This window comes from Doryrhamphus excisus, linkage group LG18, assembly GCF_037039965.1.
Source record: "Doryrhamphus excisus strain RoL-2023G ecotype Guam linkage group LG18, RoL_Dexc_Guam_v1.1, whole genome shotgun sequence".
In the NCBI taxonomy this organism is placed as follows: Eukaryota; Metazoa; Chordata; class Actinopteri; order Syngnathiformes; family Syngnathidae; genus Doryrhamphus; species Doryrhamphus excisus.
This window is the reverse complement of record NC_136374.1, coordinates 1,461,732-1,487,993: the sequence shown is the minus strand read 5'-3', so window position 1 is coordinate 1,487,993 and position 26,262 is coordinate 1,461,732. Positions and strand designations below refer to the sequence as shown.

The following is a 26,262-nucleotide window of genomic DNA, read 5'->3' as shown; positions in this document are numbered from 1 at the left end:
ATGGTGTTGACATATTTCTCAACTACATGGATATATGATTGGATATATGATTGACTGATCATCTAGTTAAGTGTGCGCCCCAAAGAAAAACAAAAACACTTAATACATTTGTAAGTAACTACATCAAAAAAATTGATATTTTTGGAAATATGAACCATTATTTTATTGAAAAAATAATATACAGTCACTTTTTGCATGTTTATGTTGTGAGCGGTGAGCTGTCCCACTTTGTTGGACGTCCTTGAATGCACCATTGTGTGTGCTAACTTTGTCCCAGCTACACGGATACTACACTACTATACTATATGCAGTATTTGGCCCTTGTTCTCTGATCTCAGATTGTCTCCCAAACGCTGATACTATGCGGGAATGCATAAAGGTAAGGTTTGAGTACTAATGAAAATATGTATGTAAATATTTGTGGTCCTCAACTTGAATTCATGCTAGCTTGTTATACACACACACACACCCTCGTCAAACACCAACAATCAACAATCTTGGACAGAAAAACAATGTGATGGTGGCTACGTGTTAATTGTATCCTTTTTAATTTGATGTTGTTCCTGTAATACATAAAACTTAAATAGCATCCCGTCCGTGGGTCCGAAAGTGTTGTAGGCCACGGACGGCAGTACTTGACAATTTGGCGGGTGTTTTGACGTCGCCGTGACGTAGAGCGTCACATTCAAGAGGGAGGGGCTTAAGCGCTCAAGTGAGGGCTGCAACCGCCTGGGCTTGGACGATACTTCACATTTTGGTGTCTGATACCAAATCGATACATCTTTGCCGATATCGATATATATTTTTTTCTGTACTTGATTATTTGTGATTTGGCTATTAATACACTAATAGTGATAATCCATTTGTAGTGGATGTTGTTTACATTTTTCTTTACGGTTTAACTTTATTTGTGCATTTAACATCCACCCATTTTCTATACCACTTTATCCTCACTAGGGTCGCGGGGGTATGCTGGAGCCTATTCCAGCTGTCTTTTTGGTGAGAGGACATTTAACAGTGTACAGTATTAATATAGAAATAATATAAGAAAATGTCAACATAGTAATATAGTAGTGATACCACTTATTTACATACAAATTGTTGATCAAAATAAAGCCAACAACTACAATTGAAGCTTGGGGTTTGTCAACAATATAACACTGTATAAACATTTACAATATATTACAACAAAAAACTAATTTGTGTGAATTGGATGTGAAAAATATCGATCTCAAAGCCCGCGTAGTGAATCGATACCAATATCATCGACATTGGGCTCGATCCGCCCACCTCTCCCGCCCACCCCTCCAGTGGCGGCAACTGACTGAGGCTGAAGCCGACACGAGCCGAGCTGGGCGTCGCGGGGATTCGAGTCACTTGACGGCCGATTCAACTGACAAACTCTGCCGAGATGTCCGACGACGAACAGGAGCAGACCATTGCCGATGACCTGGTGGTCACCAAGTACAAGATGGGGGGCGACATTGCCAATCGTAAGTCGCCGCCGTGTAAGCGTTCTTATCGGCCTTACGCGCAGCCATGTGGTTTACATGCGATCCTCACGCATGCTACGCTAGCTAGCTAGCTAGCCAGCGCCTAGCCTAGCAGAGCTTAGCATAGTATGCTAGCTGGTTAGCAGGTGCAGGCGAGGGTCGTCCAGCCGTGGCTAATGTTAGCTCTTTTATTGCTATTGACTCCTGTCTGTAAATAACACCACACGTAAGGCTTACTATTAGCCCAGTTAGCCCCTTTTCATTCAACCAATGTTAGCAAATAGACAGGTACCCTTAAGTTACCTAGCTCAATCAACTGTTCATTTTTGTCAACTTTTGTCATGCAAGGTGGGGAATTAAATCAGGCAAAGTTTGTCAGGATCGTTTTATTACCAGGAATTAGTTAACAGGAACTTTAAGTTGTTGGTGGGTAAAAGGCTACGATAATGGAGCTGCCAACATTAAGCACAGTAAAGTAATCCGTGCTTGCAAAAGTCGAGCCAAACCCCACACTCACTATTAAGACCATATATTCTGCAGTTTCCTTTGAAATGAAATCTGCTCTTATGCTTGATCACACCATATTGATATTATTGGCAGAAAAGGCTTACTTTTTTATATGCCACTTGTTTGTTTGATTTTTATAAATAAAGTTTTATTCATAACTTGGCCTCATAACTGAAGCTGATTAGAAGCTGTTAGAAGCAAAACAGAAGGTGCTTCTCACACTAACATGTGATGTCAGCGGAAACCAAAGGTGAAGACTGCATTCACTGTCATGTAAAAAAAAAAACATGCAAAAGAATAGCTGTACAATCTTAATTAAGTTCATGGAAATTAGTGACAAATCTTACCAAAATATGTATACTAGTGGTCACTTCATGATTGGACACTACATGATTTTTAGACTTTAACTTGATAAAGTTGTAATTTGAGCCCATAACTATAGCTGGTGTGGGTCAGAAGCAAAACAAAAAGCTTTCAAGGTGCTCGTCTTCCGAATTAACGCGGGTGATGGTGGTGCATTGTTATTGCATTTCAAGAGCTCCTGTACTTTATCAATATTATGTGTAGCAGAACAATTTCCGTTACGACTAACATTTTCAAAATATACAAAGAGGATCCTTATAAAGATTTCTGAATGTGTCATATTTGGTGTCCTACAAATGCTCCGTCTTGATCAAAAATCTGCCATGTTTGTATCCCTGCGTTTTACTTTTGCACGCCTCAGAGGCCCTGCGTCTGGTGATGGAAGCAGCCAAGCCCGGCATGTCGGTGTTGAGCCTCTGCGAAAAGGGTGACGCCTACATCATGGCAGAAACCGGAAAGGTCTTCAAGAAGGAGAAGGACATGAAGAAAGGTACGAGGACGAGAAGGAGAATGAGCTCCCATCGACTTGTTTTCTGAGGGAAGTTTGTGTTTCTGTCTTCTTCCTCGCTTGCAGGCATTGCCTTCCCCACCAGCGTGTCTGTCAATAACTGCGTTTGCCACTTCTCCCCGCTGAAGAGCGATCCCGACTACACGCTGAAAGATGGAGATCTGGTGAAAATGTAGGCATTGTGTTCCTCCCCACCCTCCCTTTCATTCCTTCTGTGTATGCAGCTTTGTCTTCTTCTTTGGCTGTGCATGGGGGTATTCTGTGAAGCCAGCTGAGTGGGTTAGCAAGCTGTGTTGAGTATTTTCTTTTTGTTTCCACAGTGACCTGGGCGTTCACGTGGACGGCTTCATTGCCAACGTTGCACACAGTTTTGTGGTGGCAGCCACTAAGGTGAGACGGATTTCATTTTTTGTTCTTTCACTTCCTCTTCTGAGAACACGTGCGGTGGAACCCATATTCCCCGTTATCATCCCTGCTCAATAGCCCTCATCATAAATAAAGTGAAAAATATATCATCATATAAAATATACCATCCATGTGATTGGTATCAGACAATTTCAGTCCTGTGTCAAGTGACCTAGAAGTAGCTTCTCTCAAGAGGTCAACATTTGAATTGACCGCCAGAAACAGCAGTGTTGATTAAAACTAGATGACGAGCGAATCGGAAACACTTTGAGAAGGTCCAAAAAATTTAGAATGAATACAGGAGTCGTTCAGAAGCTGAAGCTGGACTGAAATGCTGTGGAAATATGCTAAAATGTGTCTATATCCATATGAGCGATATGCTTGGTTTTCATATCCTGCTTAACAGAAATATCCAAAATTTAAAAATATACAGAAAAATACTACTAGTACAGGGTCTTTCATAAAATGTTATATCCAAACCAATTCCCATTGAAATGTCTTCTCATTTTGGTACCTTGTTTATAAACGGGAAACAATTGAATGTTTGATGATTTTATCTTGAAAGATATAGAGATGCCCTTCACTGGAAGAGAGAAAGCGTCTTGTGCGGCATGCATTTGTGAGCGAAGTCTCAAAACAGTCACCACAGCAATGCGGATTTGAACATTACTCTCAAAGTGGGACAAAACACTACTCATGTGAAACGTGCAAAAACTATGGTATTGTATATTATTCTTGGAATAAAATAATGGCCCAGATTTCCAAATTTGACATTCCTTTACATCAAATTTGAGTTGCCTATGAACTCGTTTCTACAGAGATTTACATCTTTACTTGATATCAACATTTTCATCTGCAATTATGAGTTAACTATGGACAAATACGATTAATGGAGCTTAAATACTTTTATGTATTGACATCCCTAGTTTTAAATATTACATTAAAATTAATGTGCACATGGCTTTAGCTCCCCTGTTCACTGGAGCCGCCTCTAGGTCAAATGTTTGAGACCCAGAAATAAACAGTGCAGCAACGGCTAGTTTCCCTTTTGGCTTCCTCCGCACTGACGTTCTTATCCTGGCTGCAGGAGAACCCGGTCACGGGCCGCAAAGCCGATGTGGTCAAAGCAGCCCATCTGTGTGCGGAAGCTGCTCTTCGCCTGGTCAAGCCTGGTAACCAGGTAGGTTTATGGCGCCTTCAGGTCCTCGTCTTCCACCAAACGAGATGCCGCACCTTGAAACACACAAATATACTTTGAAATATACAGAACATTCAGGTGACAGAGGCCTGGAATAAGATATCCCAGTCGTTCAAATGCTCACCGATCGAGGGTGAGTAACTCTTTAGTCCTCTTTGAAATATTTGTAATGCTTTGTTTATGTCATATGTAAAAATCTCGTCTTTCCTTTTGAAGGTATGCTGTCTCATCAGCTGAAGCAGCATGTTATTGATGGAGAGAAGACCATCATTCAGAACCCCACAGACCAGCAAAGGTAGTTTTACTGGCACCAGCCTCAGGAGTGTTCATCACTAACTAACCCAGGATTCCAATCCAGTGTTTTGAAACACCCGCACCTGGTTTGTGATTGGGGGGACCAGGTCCTGACCCAGACATACCGTGCTGACTGAAGTTGTACCACACGTCCTGCGGTTCCGAGTAGAAATTGAAATACTTGCTGCCGTGTTTGTGTGTTGTCAGAAAGGACCACGAGAAGGCGGAGTTTGAGGTGCATGAAGTTTACGCCGTGGACGTCTTGGTCAGCACGGGCGAAGGGAAGGTCAGTGGTCCGATGCTGTCAGATGTTTGAGTCCTTTTGGGGTACCAGCATGAGGATCCTCCCGTCTAACCTCAGGCCAGAGACGGAGGTCTGAGGACCACCATTTACAAGCGGGACCCCAGCAAGCAGTACGGCCTGAAGATGAAGACGTCCCGTACTTTCTTCAGCGAAGTCGAGCGGCGCTTCGACGCCATGCCCTTCACTCTCAGGTAGAAAGCTCCAGCCTGGCTGTTCCCTGGGAATCGAGCTCAAGTCTTTTGCTTTCAGAGCGTTCGAGGACGAGGCCAAAGCGCGGCTGGGAGTGGTGGAATGTGCCAAGCACGACTTGCTGCAGCCCTTCAGCGTCCTCCATGAGAAAGAAGGTGAGGATGTTGGCTTTCTTCACCATCGGCATCAAACACCTCTGTTCATCACCCATATCTGGTGGTGTCTTTTTCTTCTCAGGAGAGTTGGTAGCTCAGTTTAAGTTCACAGTGCTGCTGATGGCCAACGGCCCTCACAGAATCACCAGCGGCCCCTTTGAGCCCGAGTTCTACAAGTCGGAGCATGAGGTCCAGGACCCAGAGCTAAGGGTACGAGTCAATTTCTGTAAATCCCATCTATGACTGTGTTGGTCTGCTGTATGATATATTTACCTGGAATGGATGATCCCAACGACCTGTCAATGAAAATGACCTTTTCACACCACTTTCTTCCCCTGTCCAATGAGCGTGCGGAGTGAACGCGTGCTCCTCCGATGAGAATGTTTTCACAGGAATAGGTGCAGATTCTGGAAGATCTAAAGTTGTCTATAGGACTCCACAACTCATTGCAAAAGGACAGAAAATCTAATCATGGGCCCCCTTTAAACACTTAGTAGTAGTTCTGAAGTACAGCAAGTGTAACCACCATGACCACATATTAGTTGTTCCATGTAGCCGCCGGGTTCCAAAGTTTGAGAACAAAGTATACACCCGAATTTAGGGCGAATAAATTAATCCCAATAATGCATGTGTCTGTTTACCTCGTTCCCGCCTCCAAACAGGCAGGAAGTGGCTCTTTTATTGCCTGTAAAACACGTTCATCCTGATCCTTGTCTTTTCCAGACTTTACTACAGAGCTCTGCAAGCCGGAAAACACAAAAGAAGAAGAAAAAGAAGGTACTTTTCCAACACAACGTGGCTCGTGTTTGTCAATCAATGACGTACGCTCCTTTTGCTGTCACGTCCCTCAGGCCTCAAAGACGGCGGAAAACGCTGCCGGACAGACCAGTGAGGAAACGGAAGCGGCGGAATGAATACGGTACCGCCTTCGTGCCCATGCAAGGAGACCCCAAAGAGAAGCAAGACCCCCTCCCTCCTCCCCCCAACTGTCCTCTAGTCATTCTGATGTTTCACAATTTGGCCAACAAGCAGTAGGGGGCCTCGAGTAAATATTTCATGAGAGACATGGTCAACTGCTGAATCATGCTACTGCACCAACTGCAATTGACCCCCCTCCCACTCCCCCACCACACGCACCATACTGTAATTCCAGCAGAAGTATTCCCTCCATGACGTTGGCCACAGCTTGGAACATAAGTCATCTTAGTCAAATGATGCACCGATCGTAGCTACTGATGAACATCCTGGGAACGTAGTCATCATCTAAGTAGAGTTCCACAAGGTGTTTGTAGAGTCACGGAACCTGGCCATCATCCTGCCTGGACCAGTTTTGGGGTTTTTCTGGAAGAATAACTGAGAACAAGCTGTTATGGGAACAAACGCTAAATTTACTGCCATGACCTCCGTGACGAGAGAAGCCGTCAGGGTTTGATGCTTCTCCAGCGATCATCTCACATTGGAGGAGTTGTGGGTTCAGGTGTGCAGTGCAGCTCATTTAGTGGGCAAAAACTACGTTTCAAGTAACCACAATAAACCTTTTCATACTCCTTTGTTTTCAATAAAGGCGCATTTATGCCTAACCTTTACTATTTATTTATTGTCATGTGCCTTTCTACACTTTGACTCATCCCAGAAGTTGCATGGAACACCAGCAACCGACTGGTCTTTCAACTTTGTACACTATAGAAAAAATTGATATATTCTGTTTATTGATGTGAAAACCAAACCGCTGATGGGCAGTATACTGTATTATAAGCTTTGTCTTATTGGTGACAAAGCAAGTTTGTGTAATAACTAATCTTTTAATGGCGGTTATCTTTTTGACACGTGACTAACGTGCACTCCTCCTGTTTGACCCCCGCCCCCTACCGTAGTATGGTTGAAGCCACAAGCTGGAACAAATATTGATGGGAAATGGAGAAAGAAAAGAGTATTTAGATTGGTAAAGTTAGCTTCAAAGCCGTAGCAGATGGCTCTTGTAGCAAGACCAAAGTTATTTGGATCTACTGTATCATATATATATAGTTTTTATTGTCATATACAGTGCTACCTTGGCAAAAGAGCGTCAGAGAACGGTAGGGTGGTGCGTTCAACGACCGTCAAAAATGTAGGACAAATAGCAGCTCATTCAAAAACTGGTATTTCTAATGAATAGTTACAGTATTGTAACAAACGATTCACTGGAATATAATGATAAATTTAATGTGTTTTAAAAGAAAAATGAAATGACATTTAGTTTGCAATTTGGATGAAATGTTTTATGGCTATTGCCCTGTTTTAGGTATTTTCATTTGTACGTTTCATGAAGGAAAGGTGCATTGAGGCAAATCCTTAATAGTAACCCTTGCTGAATATTCCTAAATAGGCTTTTTACTAACAATCATTTAGAATTTAAACCCAGTATCATGAATACATCTTTTGATCAGGTGGAATGACCTTTTTAGCGCTGGTCCGCCCAACATAAATAAAACTACAATTCCCACCATGCCATCAGCGATTCGGCATCATGTCGCTTGAAGATGACGTCATCACACTAATAAATACAGCCCTGTTTCTTCGTCACATCCTCTTTCCGTTGCTCTTCTCGCTTTGAGGTAACTGGCTTGTTTCTTCTCATCGCAATCCGAACGAATCTCTCCAATTTATTGATCATCCACAACTAATAACATTTCTTTTATCTTTCCTTTGAACAGACTCCTCTCCACACGATGAGAGCTAAGGTAAGAACACATTGTTTGAGCCATTAGCCCATCTTGTTAGCGGCCGAGGCTGAAGCATGAAATTGTTACAACAGATTTATTTTAACCAGGCTTATTAAAAGAACGTGTTTCAGCTCTTTATCATGGTTTTATTTATGTTCTGTCCTAAGACTTTGAATGACTCTGGATGAATTATTGGAGCGTATTTACCTGCATGCTAATGCTAACTTGGGGCCTGCTGTGAGGGATGCTCTGTTCCAAAACTGAATTTGGGCGTTTTTACTTCAGAATGTCTGTAACCTGCACAAACCTTTGCATTATGACAGCCATCGCACACTTAGCACTAACATTAGCACTTAAAAACCTAGTATATCTGCAAAACACGTGTTGGGTATTGCTGCACATTAATGCTTTCTTCTGTTACAGTGGAGGAAGAAGCGCATGCGCAGGTGAGCGTTAACGTTGATGCAGAAAGTGAATGTGGAGTGTTTGTTTAAATGGTACTGTGAAGCTATTAGGTGCTTCTCCACAACTTCTATTTGGAGTTGTAGCTTCCATGTGTCCTTAGAGGTCAATTACTGACAGAAGGAATGCAACTCTGCCTTAGATTTTGTTAAAACAAGTGATTTTGTACAAAAAAATGTCAAACCTCCAGTTACATGCTGCTGGTTCTAAATGTGTTGGTGAAACTCAATGCCATGGAGGGCCGAGACATTACAGGTTCTTTCCAACCGGTTTCTCCAGCAGGTGATATAACGGCTCCTTCCCTCAAACCAAAGGAGGGTTAATCATTGAAATCACCTGCTTTAGTGACCCGCTGTAGTGTCTTGACCCTCAGTGGCATGAGGGACACAGGTGTCCTAGATGAGTTTTTGAAGACTATCCCAAGTTTGAGTTAACAGTGTGCGTAATTTTGTCTGATATTTCATGTTTACTTTGAGCATTTTTTTAGATCCTAAACTCAAATGCCCAAGTGCAGACAACCGTAATTAAGTGCTTAAATCCCCAATAAAATCAACTTCATACTTAAACTTGATTTGATTAGATATTTGAGCTTCTATCAAGCAATGCAACCCTGTCTGCTCTAACGTGTGGGTTTTTTTTAGGCTGAAGCGAAAAAGGAGAAAGATGAGGCAAAGGTCAAAGTAAGCCTCATCCTGCCAGCTGTGGCCGTCGGACTTGTTTGACTGCGGCGACCGAAGTGGATGCACAGTGCTGCCAACTTTTGACCACCCTGGTGGCTCCCCGACGACCACAAGTCCATCCACCCGGCTGTGAAAGTCTGCAGGATGACTCCGCCCGACCTGGGACCGTCTTGGCTGCAGCTGTTTGGTTCATGGACCATGAAACATGTTTCCTTGCAACTGTCGTGTGTTTAACAATAAATGAACACTGTTTCAAATTTTGATACAAGTACAGTCTTTATTGGTTAACTCAAATGTATGCAGAATATATACAAATATGCTAACTAGAGGTGGCTACAGTTCCATGGAACAACAATACAGTGAGGTGTTGTACACACTTGATCTTCCATACCACTGGACTGTAAAGAACTCACCTGACCTTACCACCTCCATACCTGCTAATATTTGCAAACAAATTAGTGCTTTATTTCTTAACCAATTCTATTTTGGAGGCCTGACTATCAGCCATGGGGGGTATTGCCGAGCGGGCCGGGGATTGTTTTTGGTTTCATAATTAAAATTAAGCTATTAAAACACGAGTCATTAGGTGGAAATTGTGGTTGTTTTCCGGCGAACCCATCTGGCGCTCAAACTACGTTTTAACTACTTTTATATATACACATTAAAGAATGATGAAGTTAAAACGTCTGCAACACAAAGCATCAATTGTGTACAATTAACAAACCAGTTGACAGTGGGCGCCCGTGAGCTAGCGTGCGACTACTTCCGCATAACTAAATACCATAGAAGAAGACGTAGTAAAGACAAGGCTACGGAGGTATGAACCTATCTAGTCCTCAAAGTCCGTTTTGTGGCTGGCTTCTTTTGGTATATTGTGTTCATATGATTTATACTTTCATATATGATAGTAAAAACACTTAAAGCGGATAAAATACCACAATTGTGTACAAACAAGCTACGATAAGTGATCTTTTATATCCTGCTGTCTCGACAGGGGGCGCCAGTGAGCGAGTGTGTCGCTGCTGCTGTGTAACCAAACACCGCGGAAGAAGAGTTAGCGTTGTAAACATAAGGCTATGGCTGACGACAGAGGCGGAGGTGAAGACAACGTCAACGACAACATGGGGAACCAGCTACAGCTCTTACCAGGTAAGCACTCCATTTACCGGCGACATGACTTCACTACCAAACATCCCCTGACAAGAACGTTCATCCAGCTGACGTATTTGTCTCGTATCAACGCAGCAACAGGCCACATTCAGTCAGCACACAGTCTGCCTAGCTACGTCTGTCCCAGTGTTTCCCTAAGAGGCTTGTTGTATTTCTGGCTGGCCAACAACAGGCAACGGGGAGGAAGAAGAAGAAGAGGAGGAGGAGGAAGAGGAGCAGGATGAAGATGACATGGAGACTCAGGACCGAGACAGTGAGGAGGGAACAAAACCCAGCATCATCACATTTGACCCCAGTCTACCCACGTCACACAGTGTAAGCTTTTCACAGTAAAACGACTCAAAACTCAAAACAATTACACCAGACTAAAGCTGCAAGCTGACGGAACAAAATAGAACAAAATGTATAGCTGGCCGACTTTAAAGACATGAGCGCAAAGTTGAAGAGGCACAATGAAAATGAACATATGTAGCTGACACATGTATGTGTGTGTGCGCAGTACCTGGGTTCAGACATGGAGGAGTTCCACGGACGCACTGTCCATGACGATGACAGCTGTCAGACCATCCCTGTGCTGCCGCACACGGCGGTGATGCTGGTGCCGGGACAGACTCTGCCCCTGCAGCTCTTCAGGCCGCAGGAGGTCAGCATGATGAGGAGCGTTATACAGAGGGATCGAACATTTGCCGTGCTCGCACACAGGTACGTTGCCACACTGATGTCATTTGGGTGGTGTGACATCACCCTGCACCCTTCAAAAGGCAGTTTCTGCCCGCTGCGGTTTTTCTCCTTCTAAAAACAATGTTAGGCCATAGAACCCACGGAGCCCTAGGACTACGCGTCAAAATTTGGTCCATCCATACCAACAAAATTGCATGGAATGAACCTGGAGAGAACCCACATAAACTAACCACAGCTTGTTTTTTTCCCCCAGTGATTCAGGTGAACCGGAAGCGTCGTTTGGGACGACAGCTGAAATTTACGCATACCGGGAGGAGCAGGAGTACGGCATTGAGACGGTCAAAGTGAAAGCCGTCGGGAGACAGAGATTCAAAGTCCACGAGATAAGAACTCAAGCTGATGGGTAAGTCGGAACTGTCCTGGAGTAATCAGTTTTGGAAATTCAAGGAAATCCAGCTGGAATAGGTGCAGGTTGTGGAAGATCTAGAAAGCTGTCTGTGCGGATTATTGTGGTAGCTGCTCTATAGGAGTCCACAACTCAATACAAAGGGCTGAGCCTCTTTGCGCGTCGTCATTTTTGTAACACTAAAAGTTTGTGACAAACACAAGCAAATAATTCATCCAAAGTCTCACTGCACTTCCAAACTCAAAGATGAATTTATGATCTTCGCCTTGGTGATTCATATTGAATGTTCTTATTGATAATGCTGTACTAAATGGAGCAAGAATTGCAGGGCACATATAGACAAACAACCATTCACACTCACATTCATACCAATGGACAATTTGGAGTGGCTAATTAACCTAGCATGTTTTTGGAATGTGGGAGGAAACCGGAGTACCCGGAGAAAACCCACGCATGCACGGGGAGAACATGCAAACTCCATACAGAGATGGCCGAGGGTGGAATTGAATTGGGGTCTCCTAGGTGTGAGGTCTGCGCGCTAACCACTCGACCGCCGTGCAGCCCCCCTGTACACAATAATCTGCAATTTTTAGACAATTATCATCCAGCAAAATGAGTTATGGTGACGGGCCTGACTGTGACATTGCCAAACAAAAACATTGCCTTCCCCAAACCTGGACTGTTCCACTTTGATGGCTGAGTGTTACTATTACCTTTCACCGCTAGAGGGCAGGCGCGCTCTTTATAGGAAAGGTTGGCTTTTGAAATGCAGCTTCTCATCAGGAGTAGAGTGGCATGTATATTTGGTCTTATGTAACAAAAGCAAACATGGCCACTTATTGAGTTTGGCATCACAGAGGCAACTATGAGTTGCCTCCGTGACCATCATCAGCACAAATGAGGAGATCAGTAATACTGACAGCTCATAAAGACACATTTCCTCCCATTTGCTGCTGGCGCCGACGTGGTGCTCACAACAAATGGCCCTCCTGGTGAGCCCGTTGACCTTTTTTTGCTCTGCGGATGAAACGGTGGCGATGGAAAGCTTAGTGATTAGTCGCTGGTGTCCTCCCACTCTGATGAAAGTGACATCTCTGTTGCTTCGTTCCATCATGCTCATGTTTCAATGCTCTGCAGGAAGGAACGGGAATCAGGCAATAATTGCAGAGAGTTAAATGTAAAAGTCCTAAATGTAAATAAATCCTCATTTATAGGAGTTAATTGGTCCCAGACCCGACCACGATCAGTGAATTTCCACAAAGTAGGATTATTATTTATTGGGGTGTCACAATATATATATATAATATGACAGGATTTCTTTTGGGCACTAGGCCTGGTAGGGTAATAAATCAATCAAACAATAAATAAAAATGAAGCGGATAATGAATATATTGTCATGTGCATGCATTTGTCTCTCACCTCCAAACATGCAGGAAAAGGGTTCACTCTGCATTGTTTCTGCACCTCTGCGTGTTTCTTCCATAGAACAACGGCACAAACAGAGTGAGCCCTAAATTATTAAAAAGATGCATTTAGGCAGAAAAAAAGGAAAATTGGCTTAAATTCGACCCTGTATCTGACCTGTACGCTTATAGGAGCCTCTCAGTGTATGTCTATTGTACACAAGATTATTTTGGGTTAAAAAAAGATGTGAGCCGTTTCCTCAAACACTGTGTTTGGGCCCCCTCAGGATCCGACAGGCCAAAGTCCAGATCCTTCCAGAACACATCCTTCCTGATCCCTTGTCTGCTGTCCAGCTAACGCCGCTGTCCAGGCTCATCACGCACCCTTCCTCCAAGCCCCCGCCTCAGAGCTGCAAGCAGGCGGAATGCTGGTGGAGCAGCTACCAACACGTATTCACTCTTAAGACTCTTATGTACTCTGATAGATGCCTGCTTTGTGGTCCCGCCGTAATGAAATAAGTGCTGGTCTGTTGTTCATCGCAGAGGAAGTTCCACTGTGCCAGTCTGACGCCATGGCCCCCGTGGGTCTACGCCCTCTATGACTCTGTGAGAAGTGGCTCTGCTACATGCCCGCAGTATTCAGTCTGTCCAGAATATGATGTCAATAAACATGGGGGTCTCTCCCGTCCCTGCAGGAGTCCCTCATGAACAGGGTAAAGAAACAACTCCACGAGTGGGATGAGAATCTGAAGGATGACTCTCTGCCAACCAACGCCATAGGTTAGCTTCTGCTGTTTATAGCTCACACACACACACACACCATTTGTCTCTTTGTTTGTGTTCCATGTGTTCTTGTCCTCCCTCCCTGTCCCTCTTTCCTTCCTCCCCTCCTGTCTGGTTACCGTCAGACTTCTCCTACAGAGTGGCGGCCTGTCTGCCCATAGACGACACGCTCAGGCTGCAGCTGCTGAAGATCGGCAGCGCCATTCAGAGGCTTCGCTGCGAGCTGGACATCATGGACCGGGTAAACCAAAACAATAATACCACCCCAAACTCACTCATGTTCATACGTATGCTGTACATTCACTAGTCCCTCAGTAGTCCCTCCTTTATGGCCGCTTGCTGGTTCCAGACCCCGCTGAAATTCCTTGAAGTGGGATTCAGTATTCATGAATGGAATATTTTTGTGATTAGAAAATGTCTCAATATGTTTTTTAACATGATTAGAGCCCTCCAGACATGAAATAACACCCCTATTGTCACTTTAACACTTATACTACCCAATATAGTAGCCAGCATAAGATAAAGTAAGACATATAACACAATGAAAACCTGTTTATCAACTTATAAATATGCTTTTTAACATGATTAGAGCCCTCCAGACATGAAATAACACCCCTATTGTCACCTTCACACTCTTATGACCCAATATACTAGACAGCATAACAGAAAATATGACATAACGCATAGAAAACCTGTTTACGACCTTCGTTGTCAGTACTTCTGCATTCATGCAGATTTGAGCATATTTCTTTGAAGGAAATACGCTTGAAAGAAAGCTGCTCCCTTTTGAATGTTTTGTTGTGTCTCCTCCTCAGTGCACGTCTCTGTGCTGCAAGCAGTGCCAAGACACTGAAATCACCACCAAAAAGGAGATATTCAGGTGAGCTTTGTACAAGCCATTACTAATTGATTGAAGTCACCTACAGCAATCAGCTGGGTCATTGGTCTTCTTCTTCTCACTACTGATCAGTCCCTCAACCTTCACCCCGTGTGTTGGTTTCTGTATGCAACAAGTTGCACCTGTGGGTCAGTGAAGCTCCAGTCTTTGTGGAGCACCTGAATCAATGAAACTCGAGTTTTTTAACCTCTGAGTCAGTGAAACTCGAGTGTTCATGTAGTATTTGGGATTCAGTGGAGCTCAAGTGTTCGTCGAGCACCCATGAGTCAGTGAAACTCAAGTGTTTGTCTAGTATTTGTGAGTCACTGAAACTCGAGCGAGTATCAAGCACCTGTGAGTCGGTGAAACTCCAGTCTTTGTCAACGCTTGAGTCAGTGAAACTGGAGCTTTTAACCCGTGAGTCAGTGAAACCCGTGTTTTTTAACCCGTGAGTCAGTAAAACTCAATGTTTGTTGCGTACCCGAGAGTCAGTGAAACTGGAGCTTTTAACCCGTGAGTCAGTAAAACTGGAGCTTTTAACCCGTGAGTCAGTGAAACCCGTGTTTTTAACCCGTGAGTCAGTAAAACTGGAGCTTTTAACCCGTGAGTCAGTGAAACCCGTGTTTTTAACCCGTGAGTCAGTAAAACTCAATGTTTGTTGCGTACCCGAGAGTCAGTAAAACTGGAGCTTTTAATCTGTGAGTCAGTAAAACTGGAGATTTTAACCCGTGAGTCAGTAAAACTCAACGTTTGTTGCAACCTGAGAGTCAGTCAAACTGGAGCCTTTAACCAGTGAGTCAATAAAACTCAATGTTTGTTGTGTACCCGAGAGTCAGTAAAACTGGAGCTTTTAACCCGTGAGTCAGTAAAACTGGAGCCTTTAACCCATGAGTCAATAAAACTCAATGTTTGTTGCGTACCCGAGAGTCAGTAAAACTGGAACTTTTTACCCGAGAGTCAGCAAAACTGGAACTTTTAACCCGAGAGTCAGTAAAACTGGAGCTTTTAACCTGTGAGTCAGTAAAACTGGAGCTTTTAACCCGTGAGTCAGTAAAACTGGAGCTTTTAACCCGTGAGTCAGTAAAACTGGAGCTTTTAACCCGTGAGTCAGTAAAACTCAATGTTTGTTATGTACCCGAGAGTCAGTAAAACTGGAGCCTTTAAACCGTGAGTCAGTAAAACTGGAGCTTTTAACCCGTGAGTCAGTAAAAGTGGAGCTTTTATCCCATGAGTCAATGAAACTCAATGTTTGTTGCGTACCTGAGAGTCAGTAAAACTCAAGTCTTGTCATCTGGTGAGTCAGTGAAATTAGAATTTACATGGAGTACGCGTCCTACGATTGGCTGGCGACCAGTCCTGGCTGTCGCCTGCTTCTCGCGCGAAGTGAGCCGGGATAGTTTCCAGCATATCCTCGCCACCCTAATGAGGATAAGCGGAATATAAAATGGATGGATGGATGCATGGTTCCTGTGAGTTTTTAGCAACTTGTAAGTCAGTGAAACTCAAGTCTTTGTTTGAGTCGGTTAAAGACAAATGTTTCGGGAGCACCCGTGAGTCACATCAATGAAACTTTCATTTCATTTCTCCAGTATCTCCACCTCCAATTCGGCGAAAGTGTGCTTCCTTGTCCTTGTCGTCTTCCCACCAGCCCACCAGTGATTCAGTGATTGATAACTGTGCAATCAAGGCTCGTGAAATATGGCCACCGCATTCCTGAGTCCCTTTGCATTCACCTTCTGTGGTGAAGTGGAAAAGTGGAAGGTGTGGAAAGGCCATTTTAGTCCGATTCCCACACACATTCTTATGGATGTGGCCCCTCTTTTGTAGCTTTTTCCACGTGGCTGATACCAAATGCACAGCATTATCCTTCACCAGTTGTTTCATAGATTAGTGTAAATGTTGTATATATTCTATACAAATCAATCATTGATATGGTATTGTGACCAAATGAATTTTCCACAGTCATATGCATGATCAAAGTCATTTGATATCTGCTGTTGGGCCGTTGGAACCAAACTCTACTCCACTTTTGCGTGTGCTAAATGTGGCATAACTGACTTCGAAAGGCTTGCAAACGATGGAGGCAAGCGGAAGACAGCTCTTAAGACTAGGGTCACTAAGTTGGAATATGTTGAAGATCTGAAGGAACGGCGTCGTACCAGCACAAGGTTGCTATCCATGCCTTAAATGTCCAAGAGTCTGCCACTCTTGTATTGGACTAGTGACTCATCTCACCACGCAAGGAGGGTTGAACATCTAATTGGATCTGTCCATCTCAACAAAGCAATCACAGGTACAGCCTTGATGACTTAATGACTCTAATACTCTGAATTATGAGGACGTGGCAAGTGATTAGTTTCCCAGGAAACAAGAAGTTCCATCATGGAGAGACCCAACGCGTTCGTATTATTCCAAGATGACATTATGTAAGAAAGTGGGCACACTGTACATCTGGCATCCATCTAGAAAGATAATTGGATTGAGGACCGGTTGGTGCAGTATAGCCGTTCACTTGGTGTCCAATCCAGTAAATAAGCCAGCATGGGGGGGCCGGTCTTGAGCGGCTATAGACTGCGTGTCCATCTGATTCTGTTTTTCCTTCCCCAGTTTGTCGCTGTACGGTCCCATGGCCGCCTACGTCAATCCACACGGTTACGTCCACGAGACGCTGACCGTCTACAAGGCCAACAACCTCAACCTCGTCGGCAGGCCGTCCACGCTCCACAGCTGGTTTCCAGGGTAACTCGCCTTCGTTTTTGTTTACATTCCAGCTTCACCTTCTTGACTCAGTCAGGGGGCAGACATTCTCTCTTTATTGAAAAGGAAACTGACCTTATAGGTATACCTCCTACCACCTTATTGTATCTATAAACGTGTCATGCAATCTGCTATATGTGCTGGTGTCCCTTTTTCAGGATGTGATGCGTTATTTCGCTGTGGGTGTTACGTTTTGTTGCACCGCCCAGGGTGGATTCTCAATGCAACGCACATCTTGTGCCCTCAGGTACGCCTGGACCATTGCCCAGTGCCGAAGCTGTGGCTCTCACATGGGCTGGAAGTTCACGGCCACCAAGAAGGACTTGTCCCCGCCTCGCTTCTGGGGTCTGACCCGCTCCGCCATGCTCCCTCGCATCCCTCAGGCCGAGGGCGACGACGGGCGGGAGAGCTCTCGCCTCTTCTGCCTGTGACTGCCTGCCTTGGTTTCCTCCGTGGCGTGGTGGAATGACTGCAATGCAACCCCCGTGTCCGGCCGCGTGCTGCCTCCCGCCATCACACCCCGTCACCCTTAGCAGCACATCCATCATATTAGCCCCAAAAGGTCATCCCGCCTCTGTAGGAGGGAGACTGGTCACTCTGCCATCGTGATGTTTGCAGGCACTCTGACGCCAAAGCGAGTATCGTGCTTTTTGAGGCCACTCCATGAATTCACACTCAGACTGACCAGGTCTGACCAGGCAGACCAGGTGGAAGGATCTGCCAGGTGACACCTTCTTAAAGGAAGAGAAGGACCTGCATACGTTGGTTGACCTTAGCAAACCCTGCTGGGTTGTATCTTATGTTGCTGTGATTTTTGCTCAATATCAGTAAACATGTCCGTGTCACGAGAAGAACGCCAGCTAAAAGCAACCAATTTTAGCAAAACAGAACAAATCCAAACAAGAAAATATCAAAAACCAGCAGACCGTCCCCAAGACCACAATATGAAACAAAACACAAACGCAACAAACTTGGATGATCTTGAAAGCTAACAATGGGGACATTTATCCAGCTGTAAAGATACTGTATGTAGTGTACATCTTCATATCTATAAGCATAGAGGCTACCTTCACTGCAGGGTATGATACACAGTTTTTCATGTGCTTGTTCACATTACCCCAAAAATGCGCCTTGTTCCCATGAACACAAAGCAAGAAGTACATGCACAGCGCACGTTTGTGAATAATGGGCAAAATGTTTTTCAAAAAGTGCTGTTCCCCTTTAAGAGGAAGGATGTACCAAATGCACCGCAAATAGGGGGAAAAAAACTCAACTTTATCAGTCACCTGAAATGGCAGCGACGCAACATTTGAAAAGTGTAAAAGGTTTGCCAGAGACCTGCAAGGCGTCACAGAGGCTCTTTGGGGCATGTGCCCGAGTACAGTGCACCTTGCTGGGCTTCGGCAGGTGGCTCCCTCCCCTCTGTACTCTGGTTCTCCTGGTAGTGATATTTGATCAGGACAAAAATACTAATTTGTTCCAGTCCTTCTTATCTCCCGGTGTGTACAAACACATTCAGGTAAATTTAAAAAGTAAGTATAAAAAGGTTATTGGTTATGGCTATCATATTGTACATCTCTGCTGATTATGTTTTTCAGCTATATGTTGCGGGGGTCTCAAACTGGCAGCTCTACTTGACAGCAAGGTTAGTGTTAGTGTGGGCCGTGATGGTGAGATGACAACACAACAAGGAACAGGTAAATAAACACGTACATTTAAGACGACTACTGCTATTATGACTAAGAATACATTTGTCAACTACAAACATTTTGAACAACTTTTACCAAAACAAGTGCTGCAAGGCATGCTGGGAAGCCGGAAGCCCTCCAAGTGATACTTGAAAGCATATTCCGTGGAATACTTGATGCGGCCCAGCCTCACCCTGACTAAATCTCATTTTGAGGTAAAGTAGGACGGCCCTCGTTTAAAAGGTTCTGGTTGGGTTTTGGATTTTTGTGTGATTCTCAGAGAGCAAGTACATGTACTCTCGTACACGGCAAAGTGAGGACGCAATCTTTGTGTGTATTCATGTGTTGGGATTCTCTTTTCACCATTGTGAAGCTCCAAGATGCTGGTTCGTGCCCATGGCTTTACTCTATTAAAAGTGCACTCCAATGCAACATGTTCTGTTGATTAGCTTGGGAAGATGATCTTCTTCTTGGCTCTTGAAAAATGTCAAGAATGTGCATTTGTACTGTTGGATCTTAAGGAGGTTCTAAGGAGACGTTCTAAATTCAAAGGGAAGAAATGGATTGGATGATTTAGTGTCAGGTATTCACGCTGTCATCATCTCTCCATGGCGGAGACAACAAAGCTTTTTCTCTTGGGGGCTCATGGATCTAAAACGTCAAGCGGTAGACCCCATTGGCTGTCCGTCAAGACACGGGACCATCCTGGGCCCGTAACCATCAGACATCTGCCAGAGAAGAAAGCACATCTCTGAAGGCCTGTTCTCCTTCAAGGTCTGGAATGAGCAGGAGAGCACCAAACATGGGACATTGAAAGGTGGAGGAAAGTTTTCGTCTCCCTGGACGGTTCTGATGGCTTCCAAGGAGATCCCACCTGAGATGTTTTCCATCATCATCATCCTTCAATGGAACAGGGGCCCTGGTCCAACATCTGACTCTTTTGGACCATCCTGCATCTTCCTATCATCTAAATCCAATGGAGAAGATTTGGGGATGTATTTAGAAAAATGCCCTGTGATTGGCTGGCGACCAGTACCCCGCCTCTTGCCCGAAGACAGCTGGGATAGGCTCCAGCACCCCAGTGAGCCTCATGAGGATAAGCAGTAGAAAATGAATGAATGATTTATAAAAATGGACACGAGTTCCAGACAGTGAAGCCATCTTCAGCACCTGGAGAAACATTCCCACTAGCCATTCCTCACTCTCTCGTTCAACATTTCATTTCTATTTTAGGGGAGTTTGGGGGTCGGGGTGGGGGGGTCAGCAATGGTCTTGAACTTTTGATGAAAATGTTTTAGTCTCCCTCCCGTTTCTTGTTGCATTTTGAAGCCCCACTAAGAGCCTCCTTAAGATCCGACAGTGCAAACATTCCCGAGTTGTTGACATATTTCAACTACTGTTAGCATTGTTATCAGGAGTGTAGCTGTGATGATCCCCGGCATGAATTGTGCTTAAACGTACCCTAGAAGACCACGCAACCGGCCCAAACTGAGGCCGCGCGGTTGATTCACCCTGTCATGAACTTTGTACCACACGTGTCCACTCATGTGTCTTCTATTCCTAAAAAGGCTGTGCTGTGTGGACTTTAGTGTAGCATATATTATGATATGTAGCATATATTATGATATGTAGCATATATTTACAGCCTTTGCTACCACTCTACCTTTAAACAAACAGGCCGGCTGAGAATGTACAGTATGGAAATCTACTTCAGCTGTGGGATTGGTGGATGTTGCTCGCTTTTGAAAAAGTATTAAACATGGCTTTGTGTTGCACGAAGCACAGCATAGCATAGCATAGCATAGCATAGCTCCTGTATACACGCAGGACTTTTATTGTCTTGGCTCACTACGTCACATGGCAATAGCACCCGTAGAAAGTAAAACAGCACCGTAAAGATCATGGGAGACGCAGCTCTGCGTTACATACACAACACATGACCAGTGCAGCCGTAGCCACCACCTCCACCTCTCAGGCACAGCGTGGCGTGACATCCCATAATATAGTTCACATATTTCACAAGACAGTAATGCTTTCAGCTATTTCTGTGAAAACACTTTTTCATTCAGTGTCCTCCTGCCGGCTTGATGTTGATGTCTGCAATCAGAGGCGGTGATTAGATTACATTACATTACATTAGATTTACCCCACCCACACACACGCCCCTTCTCTCTTCAATTGCCGTTGTTCGCTCCCCCGATGGAAGGATGCTGGTCTAATACCAATCTAATACGCCCCATGTCTCCCCATCATTTAGTTTACATTTACAGTCAAAAGTTCCAATAAAACCAATGTCAATAATAGCATACGTATTTCATCCAAAATTAATATTATTTTTCCCTGATAATCTACCTACTATCTAGAAGAATACATATCATACTTTTTGTAGCTTTTCCAGTACTTTTTATTTTATATTTCATATCAAATGAAAATAAACCTAAATATTCCTGATTTTGGAAGATTAAATATTAGGACCACATTGGAAAGAAAAAATCGGGAGATTTTCAGAATAAGGTTGTAAATGTACAATAGAGAAAAAAAAGACTATTTTTTTCTCTTGACGACTTTAAAATGACGACTTTTTCTCATAAATCTACGGCTTTATTCTGGTAATTGTAAAACTTTTTTCTCAGATTATTCTTGTAAATATGTGACTTCTGGCTTCATTGTCATAAATATATAAATATACTTTATTCTGGTTATTTCACAGCTTTTTCTTTTAAAGATACTCATAAATGAACTTTATTCTTGTTAATGTACAACTTTTTTGTGTGTAAATGTGACTTCATTCTTGAAATCTCCAATATTTTTCTCCAATGCAGCCCTAATACTCAGTTTTTTCATTTTATTGTTAACATTTTACACTAAAATAGAGGTAAACTATAAAAAAAAATGTAGTCATTGATTTTTTTTGTTATATTATTCTTCAATTTTGTCAAAAATGAATAGAAAAAATATTTCTGCTAATCCAAGTACTGCGTCCAGTCGACTAGTACATGATTTGATATTACTTTTGGACACGAAATAGTAAAAAAAAAATGGTCATGGCATGGAATGGCGGGCCATTGGACTGTTTGGGTGGTCTTAAACGACATTTGGCCTCCCAGGCTTCATCGTTGATGTTGAAAGGCTACTTAGGCGGGACACACAGCAGCCAGGCTAGCGACAGCAGGACAGTTCTAGCTAGCTTCAGCTACAATTCCCCGAGTCTAGTTTTCACACTATTTCTTTTTGGACAGTTTAGTCATGTATTAGTATTGGATGGATGACTTATTCATTACTGAACTTTTCTCACCCATCATAATGTTTTGGTACAGGAGCGTCCAATGTTTTTTTCATTTGTAAAAAGCAGCTGTGGATGCAAACGGCCCGGGACGGCCTTTGGCCATGCACCCTGCACCCTGCACCCTGCACCCTGCACCCTGCACCCTGCACCCTGCACCCTGCACCCTGCAGCAGCTGGAGCCAGGATCCTCGTGTCTTTGAGCCCAACTGATGCGTCGTCCCGCATCTGCAGCCCGGCCCAGCATCAGACCACCCGCTCCTGCTCGGACCCAGTCCCCACCCGGTCAGCCCGTGTTTGACCTTTCACACGTCGCTGACAACAGATGAGTCTTTCCAGTCCGCGCTTAGCAGCACCCGGCGTCAACGGCGCCCTGCTTTTTGCTTTGCAGGGGTCCCCCCCCCCCCTCCCACCCCACCTCATTTGGAGACGGAGAGGTTTTTAAAAGTGGTGTGAAAGGTGCTGACCAGCGTGGCCTCCTCGTGAACAGAGTCCTTGATGTCGAAGCGGCGCCGGCACACGGGCGTGGGAAGCTGGCCGCTGAAGAGGAGGTAGATGATGGGGTTGGCGCAGCTGTTGAGGCTGGCCAGCAGCATCAGGATGGTGAAGGTGGCCGCTGCGAGGACACAACATTAGGCACACTTTCTCCGTGGCAAAGATGAACGACTTGGCTTCTCAGTGTGCATGTGATGATGACTATGGAACAGGAAGGAACTCACTTCCACTTCCTTTGACATCAAATCCGGACTACTTTTTTAGTCCCGTTACACGACGGGAACTCTTTTTGAATATCCACAGAATGTTTTGTCCTTCTAACTCTTTTTGCGCTTCTGCTGTTTGTCATTTTAAGTCTTTTTACTTTTTTATTTTTTTTATTTAATTTAGTCCTTATACACGGCGGGAACTCTTTTTGAATATCCACAGAACGTTTTGTCCTAACTCTTTTTGCGCTTCTGCTGTTTGTGCTTTTAACTCTTTTTATGCTTCCGCTGTTTCTCCTTTTAACTCTTTTTACGCTTCTTCCTTTTAACTCTTTTTGCACTTTGCTGTTTGTCCTTTTAACTCTTTTTACTTTTGTTTTTTTTTTATTTTAGTCCTGTTACTCGACGGGAACTCTTTTTGCATATCCACAGAACATTATGTCCATTTAACTATTTTTGCGCCTCAGCTGTTTGTCCTTTTAACTCTTTTTACAACTTCCGTTGTTTGTCCTTTTAACTCTTTTTACTTTTGTTTTTTTTGGGGTTTTTTTTTATTTTAGTCCTGTTACTCGACGGGAACTCTTTTTGCATATCCACAGAACATTATGTCCATTTAACTATTTTTGCGCCTCAGCTGTTTGTCCTTTTAACTCTTTTTACGCTTCTGCTGTTTCTCCTTTTAACTCTTTTTACGCTTTCGCTGTTTGTCTTTTTAACTTTTAACTCTTTTTGCACCTCTGCTGTTTCTCATTTTAACTCTTTTTACACTCCTTCCTTTTAACTCTTTTTGCACTTTATTGTTTGTCCTTGAACTCTTTTTACGCGTCCGCTGTTTGTCCTTTTAACTCTTTTTACGCGTCCGCTGTTTGTCCTTTTAACTATTTTTGCACCTCAGCTGTTTGTCCTTTTAACTCTTTTTACGCTTCTGCTGTTTGTACTTTTAACTCTTTTTACGCTCCTTCCTTTGAACTCTTTTTGCACTTTGCTGTTTGTCTTTTTAACTCTTTTTGCGCTTCCGCTGTTTGTCCTTTTAACTCTTTTTACACTTCTGCTTTGTTTGTTCTAACTCTTTATGCACGTCTGTTTTGGGGTCTCTCCCATTGGTCTTTAGAAGTCATTTTGCTTTTCCACAGTTTGTCTTGTGATTCCTTGTGAACTTGTGTGTTTTCTTTCTAAGTGATTTTCCATTTCTTTTGTTTTTGCACATCTATTTTTTCACTCACTCACTCACTCAGCATGAAAAGGGCGTGGTCAATAAGGTAGCATACTAGCTCTACAGTAGCGTGGACTTACTTTCCGTGGGTGCGTGGTCGTCCCAGGCAGACCAGAGCTGGACGGTGAAGAAGGGGGACCAGCAGACTATGTAGGCCCCGACAATGACCACGGTCATCTTGAGGGTCTTCACCCTGGCTTTGGACATGCCGGCCGCCCCGCTGGCCCTGGGGGGCGGCGCGGCTCCCTTCCGGAGCACGTTCTTCCGGATGGCTCTGCAAATGCACACCTGGCAGAAGACGAGCGTGACGACGGGCACCACAAAGATGACCAGCGTGGTCCAGGTGACGTAGGTCCGCAGCCCCCACGGCTGGACGAACTCCGCCCAACAGTCGAACACGCCGGGCGCCACCTCCGCCAGGGAGAAGATGAACACCTGCGGCAGGCCGCCCACCAGGGACGCCCCCCAGGCGGCGCGCACGGGCAAGTTGACGCGCGCGTGAATGCGCGTGAACCTCACCATGGGGTGGCACACGGCTCGGTACCGGTCCACAGTCATCACCACGATCATGTAGGTGGACGAGAACATGCCCACCACCTGCAGGTACTTGACCAGGCGGCACACCGCGTCCGGCCCCACGAACCTGTCCGTGACGTCCCACATGAGCTGCGGCCACACCTGAAAGAAAGTCACCACCAGGTCCGCCAGGCACAGGTGGAAGACGAACACGCGCATCCTGCTCGCGCTCTTGCGCTGCCGCCACAGGAGCAGCAGCAGGGCGCCGTTGAGGACGGCGGCGCTGGAGAAGATGCACCCCAGGAGGCTGATCTCCACTTTGGCCAGACGCTCGTCTCTCGGATCCGCCGGCTGGCTGCCGTTCGCCGACATCTTAGCTTTGTTGGGAGCCCGCGGAGGACCGTGCGCGCGTGCGGACGTGCCGGTCTTTGTGGCCGCTGATGTGGGATGGCTCGGCTCTGTTCCTTTTGCACGTGCTGGGGGGGGGCACGCTGGGAGGAGCTTCCATTCATGCTCTCGCTTCAACTTTAAAATAATTGTATTTGTAGCCTCACGCGCAGCCTTCATGCGTGCGCAGCCCCAGGTGTTGTTTTTTTTTTTTGCCCTTTTCCCCCATTTCTACTGTTTTTACATTTTTATTTCTTCTGAATTTCAATAGAAATTTACAGATTATTGAAGAGTTAACTCTTCATTAATCTGGAAATTTCTATTGGTAATATGATGACTTTATTTCCATCATATTTTAACTTTATTCTTGCCTCATTTTCCAAACATTACAACTTTGTTTTCTTTGAAAAATATTACATATCAAAAAAATATTTAGCCGTGAAATATTATATTTTTCCCACCATCGGCCATCTCTGTGTGGAGTTTGCATGTTCTCCCTGTGCATGCGTGGCTTTTCTCCGGGTACTCCGGTTTCCTCCCACATTCCAAAAACATGCTAGGTTAATTAGCCACTCCAAATTGTCCATAGGTATGAATGTGAGTGTGAATGGTTGTTTGTCTATATGTGCCCTGTGATTGGCTGGCCACCAGTCCAGGGTGTACCCCTCCTCTTGCCCCAAGACAGCTGGGATAGGCTCCAGCACCTCTGCGACCCTTATGAGTATAAGGTAGGTAGAAAATTAATGAATGAATATTACATTTTGAATGTATTTTTTCCTTAATTATTTTAACTACATGCTACTAAAATGACATTATTTTCCTAAAAATTCATTCTTTTTTTTTTACTTTTACTTATTTTTACTTACTTTTACCTTACTAATATTTTGACTTTTTTTACAACTACTTTCATCGTGCATTTTCTACTGCTTGTCTTTGTTTACCTTTCTTTATAACCGATTTTTAATTTTATTTTAATTTTGAATTTCCAGTGTTTTTAGCCTTTTTCACTAGTTTTGACTTCACGAGTTGCCATACTTATGGAGCAATATTACAAATGTGAGATATTATCATTTGAAAGGAAAACTCCATAATCAATCCATATGTACCTACATGTCCATCTCCAATAATACACTAATC

The 26,262-nt window shown here is 44.2% G+C and overlaps 3 protein-coding genes and 1 long non-coding RNA gene across 4 annotated transcripts; 3 read left to right on the top strand and 1 right to left on the bottom strand.

The window, feature by feature from the left end:
• The first annotated feature begins 1,290 nt into the window (after positions 1 to 1,290).
• On the top strand, positions 1,291 to 7,007 carry LOC131106089 (proliferation-associated protein 2G4-like). Its single transcript, XM_058054850.2, has 13 exons — positions 1,291 to 1,493; positions 2,725 to 2,853; positions 2,938 to 3,043; positions 3,192 to 3,261; positions 4,364 to 4,456; positions 4,544 to 4,607; positions 4,691 to 4,769; positions 4,976 to 5,054; positions 5,130 to 5,263; positions 5,322 to 5,416; positions 5,499 to 5,626; positions 6,140 to 6,193; positions 6,268 to 7,007. Exons 1-13 carry the CDS (start codon positions 1,412 to 1,414, stop codon positions 6,328 to 6,330), a joined length of 1,176 nt encoding a protein of 391 aa, XP_057910833.1. The 5' UTR covers positions 1,291 to 1,411; the 3' UTR covers positions 6,331 to 7,007.
• An 897-nt stretch (positions 7,008 to 7,904) lies between these two features.
• LOC131106245 (uncharacterized) lies at positions 7,905 to 9,528 on the top strand. The gene is made up of 4 exons (XR_009120059.2): positions 7,905 to 8,010; positions 8,110 to 8,136; positions 8,542 to 8,564; positions 9,222 to 9,528. It is a non-coding gene; the product is annotated as an uncharacterized LOC131106245 (long non-coding RNA).
• A 731-nt stretch (positions 9,529 to 10,259) lies between these two features.
• crbn (cereblon) lies at positions 10,260 to 18,021 on the top strand. Its single transcript, XM_058055231.2, has 11 exons — positions 10,260 to 10,409; positions 10,603 to 10,745; positions 10,930 to 11,132; positions 11,365 to 11,514; positions 13,208 to 13,370; positions 13,464 to 13,526; positions 13,616 to 13,700; positions 13,829 to 13,944; positions 14,519 to 14,583; positions 17,188 to 17,319; positions 17,585 to 18,021. Exons 1-11 carry the CDS (start codon positions 10,337 to 10,339, stop codon positions 17,766 to 17,768), a joined length of 1,377 nt encoding a protein of 458 aa, XP_057911214.2. The 5' UTR covers positions 10,260 to 10,336; the 3' UTR covers positions 17,769 to 18,021.
• Positions 18,022 to 22,719: 4,698 nt separating this feature from the next.
• Positions 22,720 to 25,189, bottom strand: LOC131106307 (vasopressin V2 receptor-like). The gene is made up of 2 exons (XM_058055232.2): positions 24,303 to 25,189; positions 22,720 to 22,924 (listed from the first exon to the last, which is right to left on the bottom strand). Exons 1-2 carry the CDS (start codon positions 25,108 to 25,110, stop codon positions 22,728 to 22,730), a joined length of 1,005 nt encoding a protein of 334 aa, XP_057911215.2. The 5' UTR covers positions 25,111 to 25,189; the 3' UTR covers positions 22,720 to 22,727.
• Between the last annotated feature and the right edge of the window lie 1,073 nt (positions 25,190 to 26,262).

Bases quoted from the DNA above. Each gene is read 5' to 3' on its own strand.
- crbn (XM_058055231.2), top strand. From the start codon at position 10,337: ATGGCTGACGACAGAGGCGGAGGTGAAGACAACGTCAACGACAACATG. The intron at 10,410-10,602 runs GTAAGCACTCCA...GGCCAACAACAG, and splicing joins CCAGCTACAGCTCTTACCAG to GCAACGGGGAGGAAGAAGAA. The intron at 17,320-17,584 runs GTAACTCGCCTT...TTGTGCCCTCAG, and splicing joins CTCCACAGCTGGTTTCCAGG to GTACGCCTGGACCATTGCCC.
- LOC131106089 (XM_058054850.2), top strand. From the start codon at position 1,412: ATGTCCGACGACGAACAGGAGCAGACCATTGCCGATGACCTGGTGGTC. The intron at 4,608-4,690 runs GTGAGTAACTCT...TTCCTTTTGAAG, and splicing joins CAAATGCTCACCGATCGAGG to GTATGCTGTCTCATCAGCTG. The intron at 6,194-6,267 runs GTACTTTTCCAA...CACGTCCCTCAG, and splicing joins AAAAGAAGAAGAAAAAGAAG to GCCTCAAAGACGGCGGAAAA.
- LOC131106307 (XM_058055232.2), bottom strand. From the start codon at position 25,110: ATGTCGGCGAACGGCAGCCAGCCGGCGGATCCGAGAGACGAGCGTCTG. The intron at 22,925-24,302 runs GTAAGTCCACGC...GTGTCCTCGCAG, and splicing joins CGACCACGCACCCACGGAAA to CGGCCACCTTCACCATCCTG.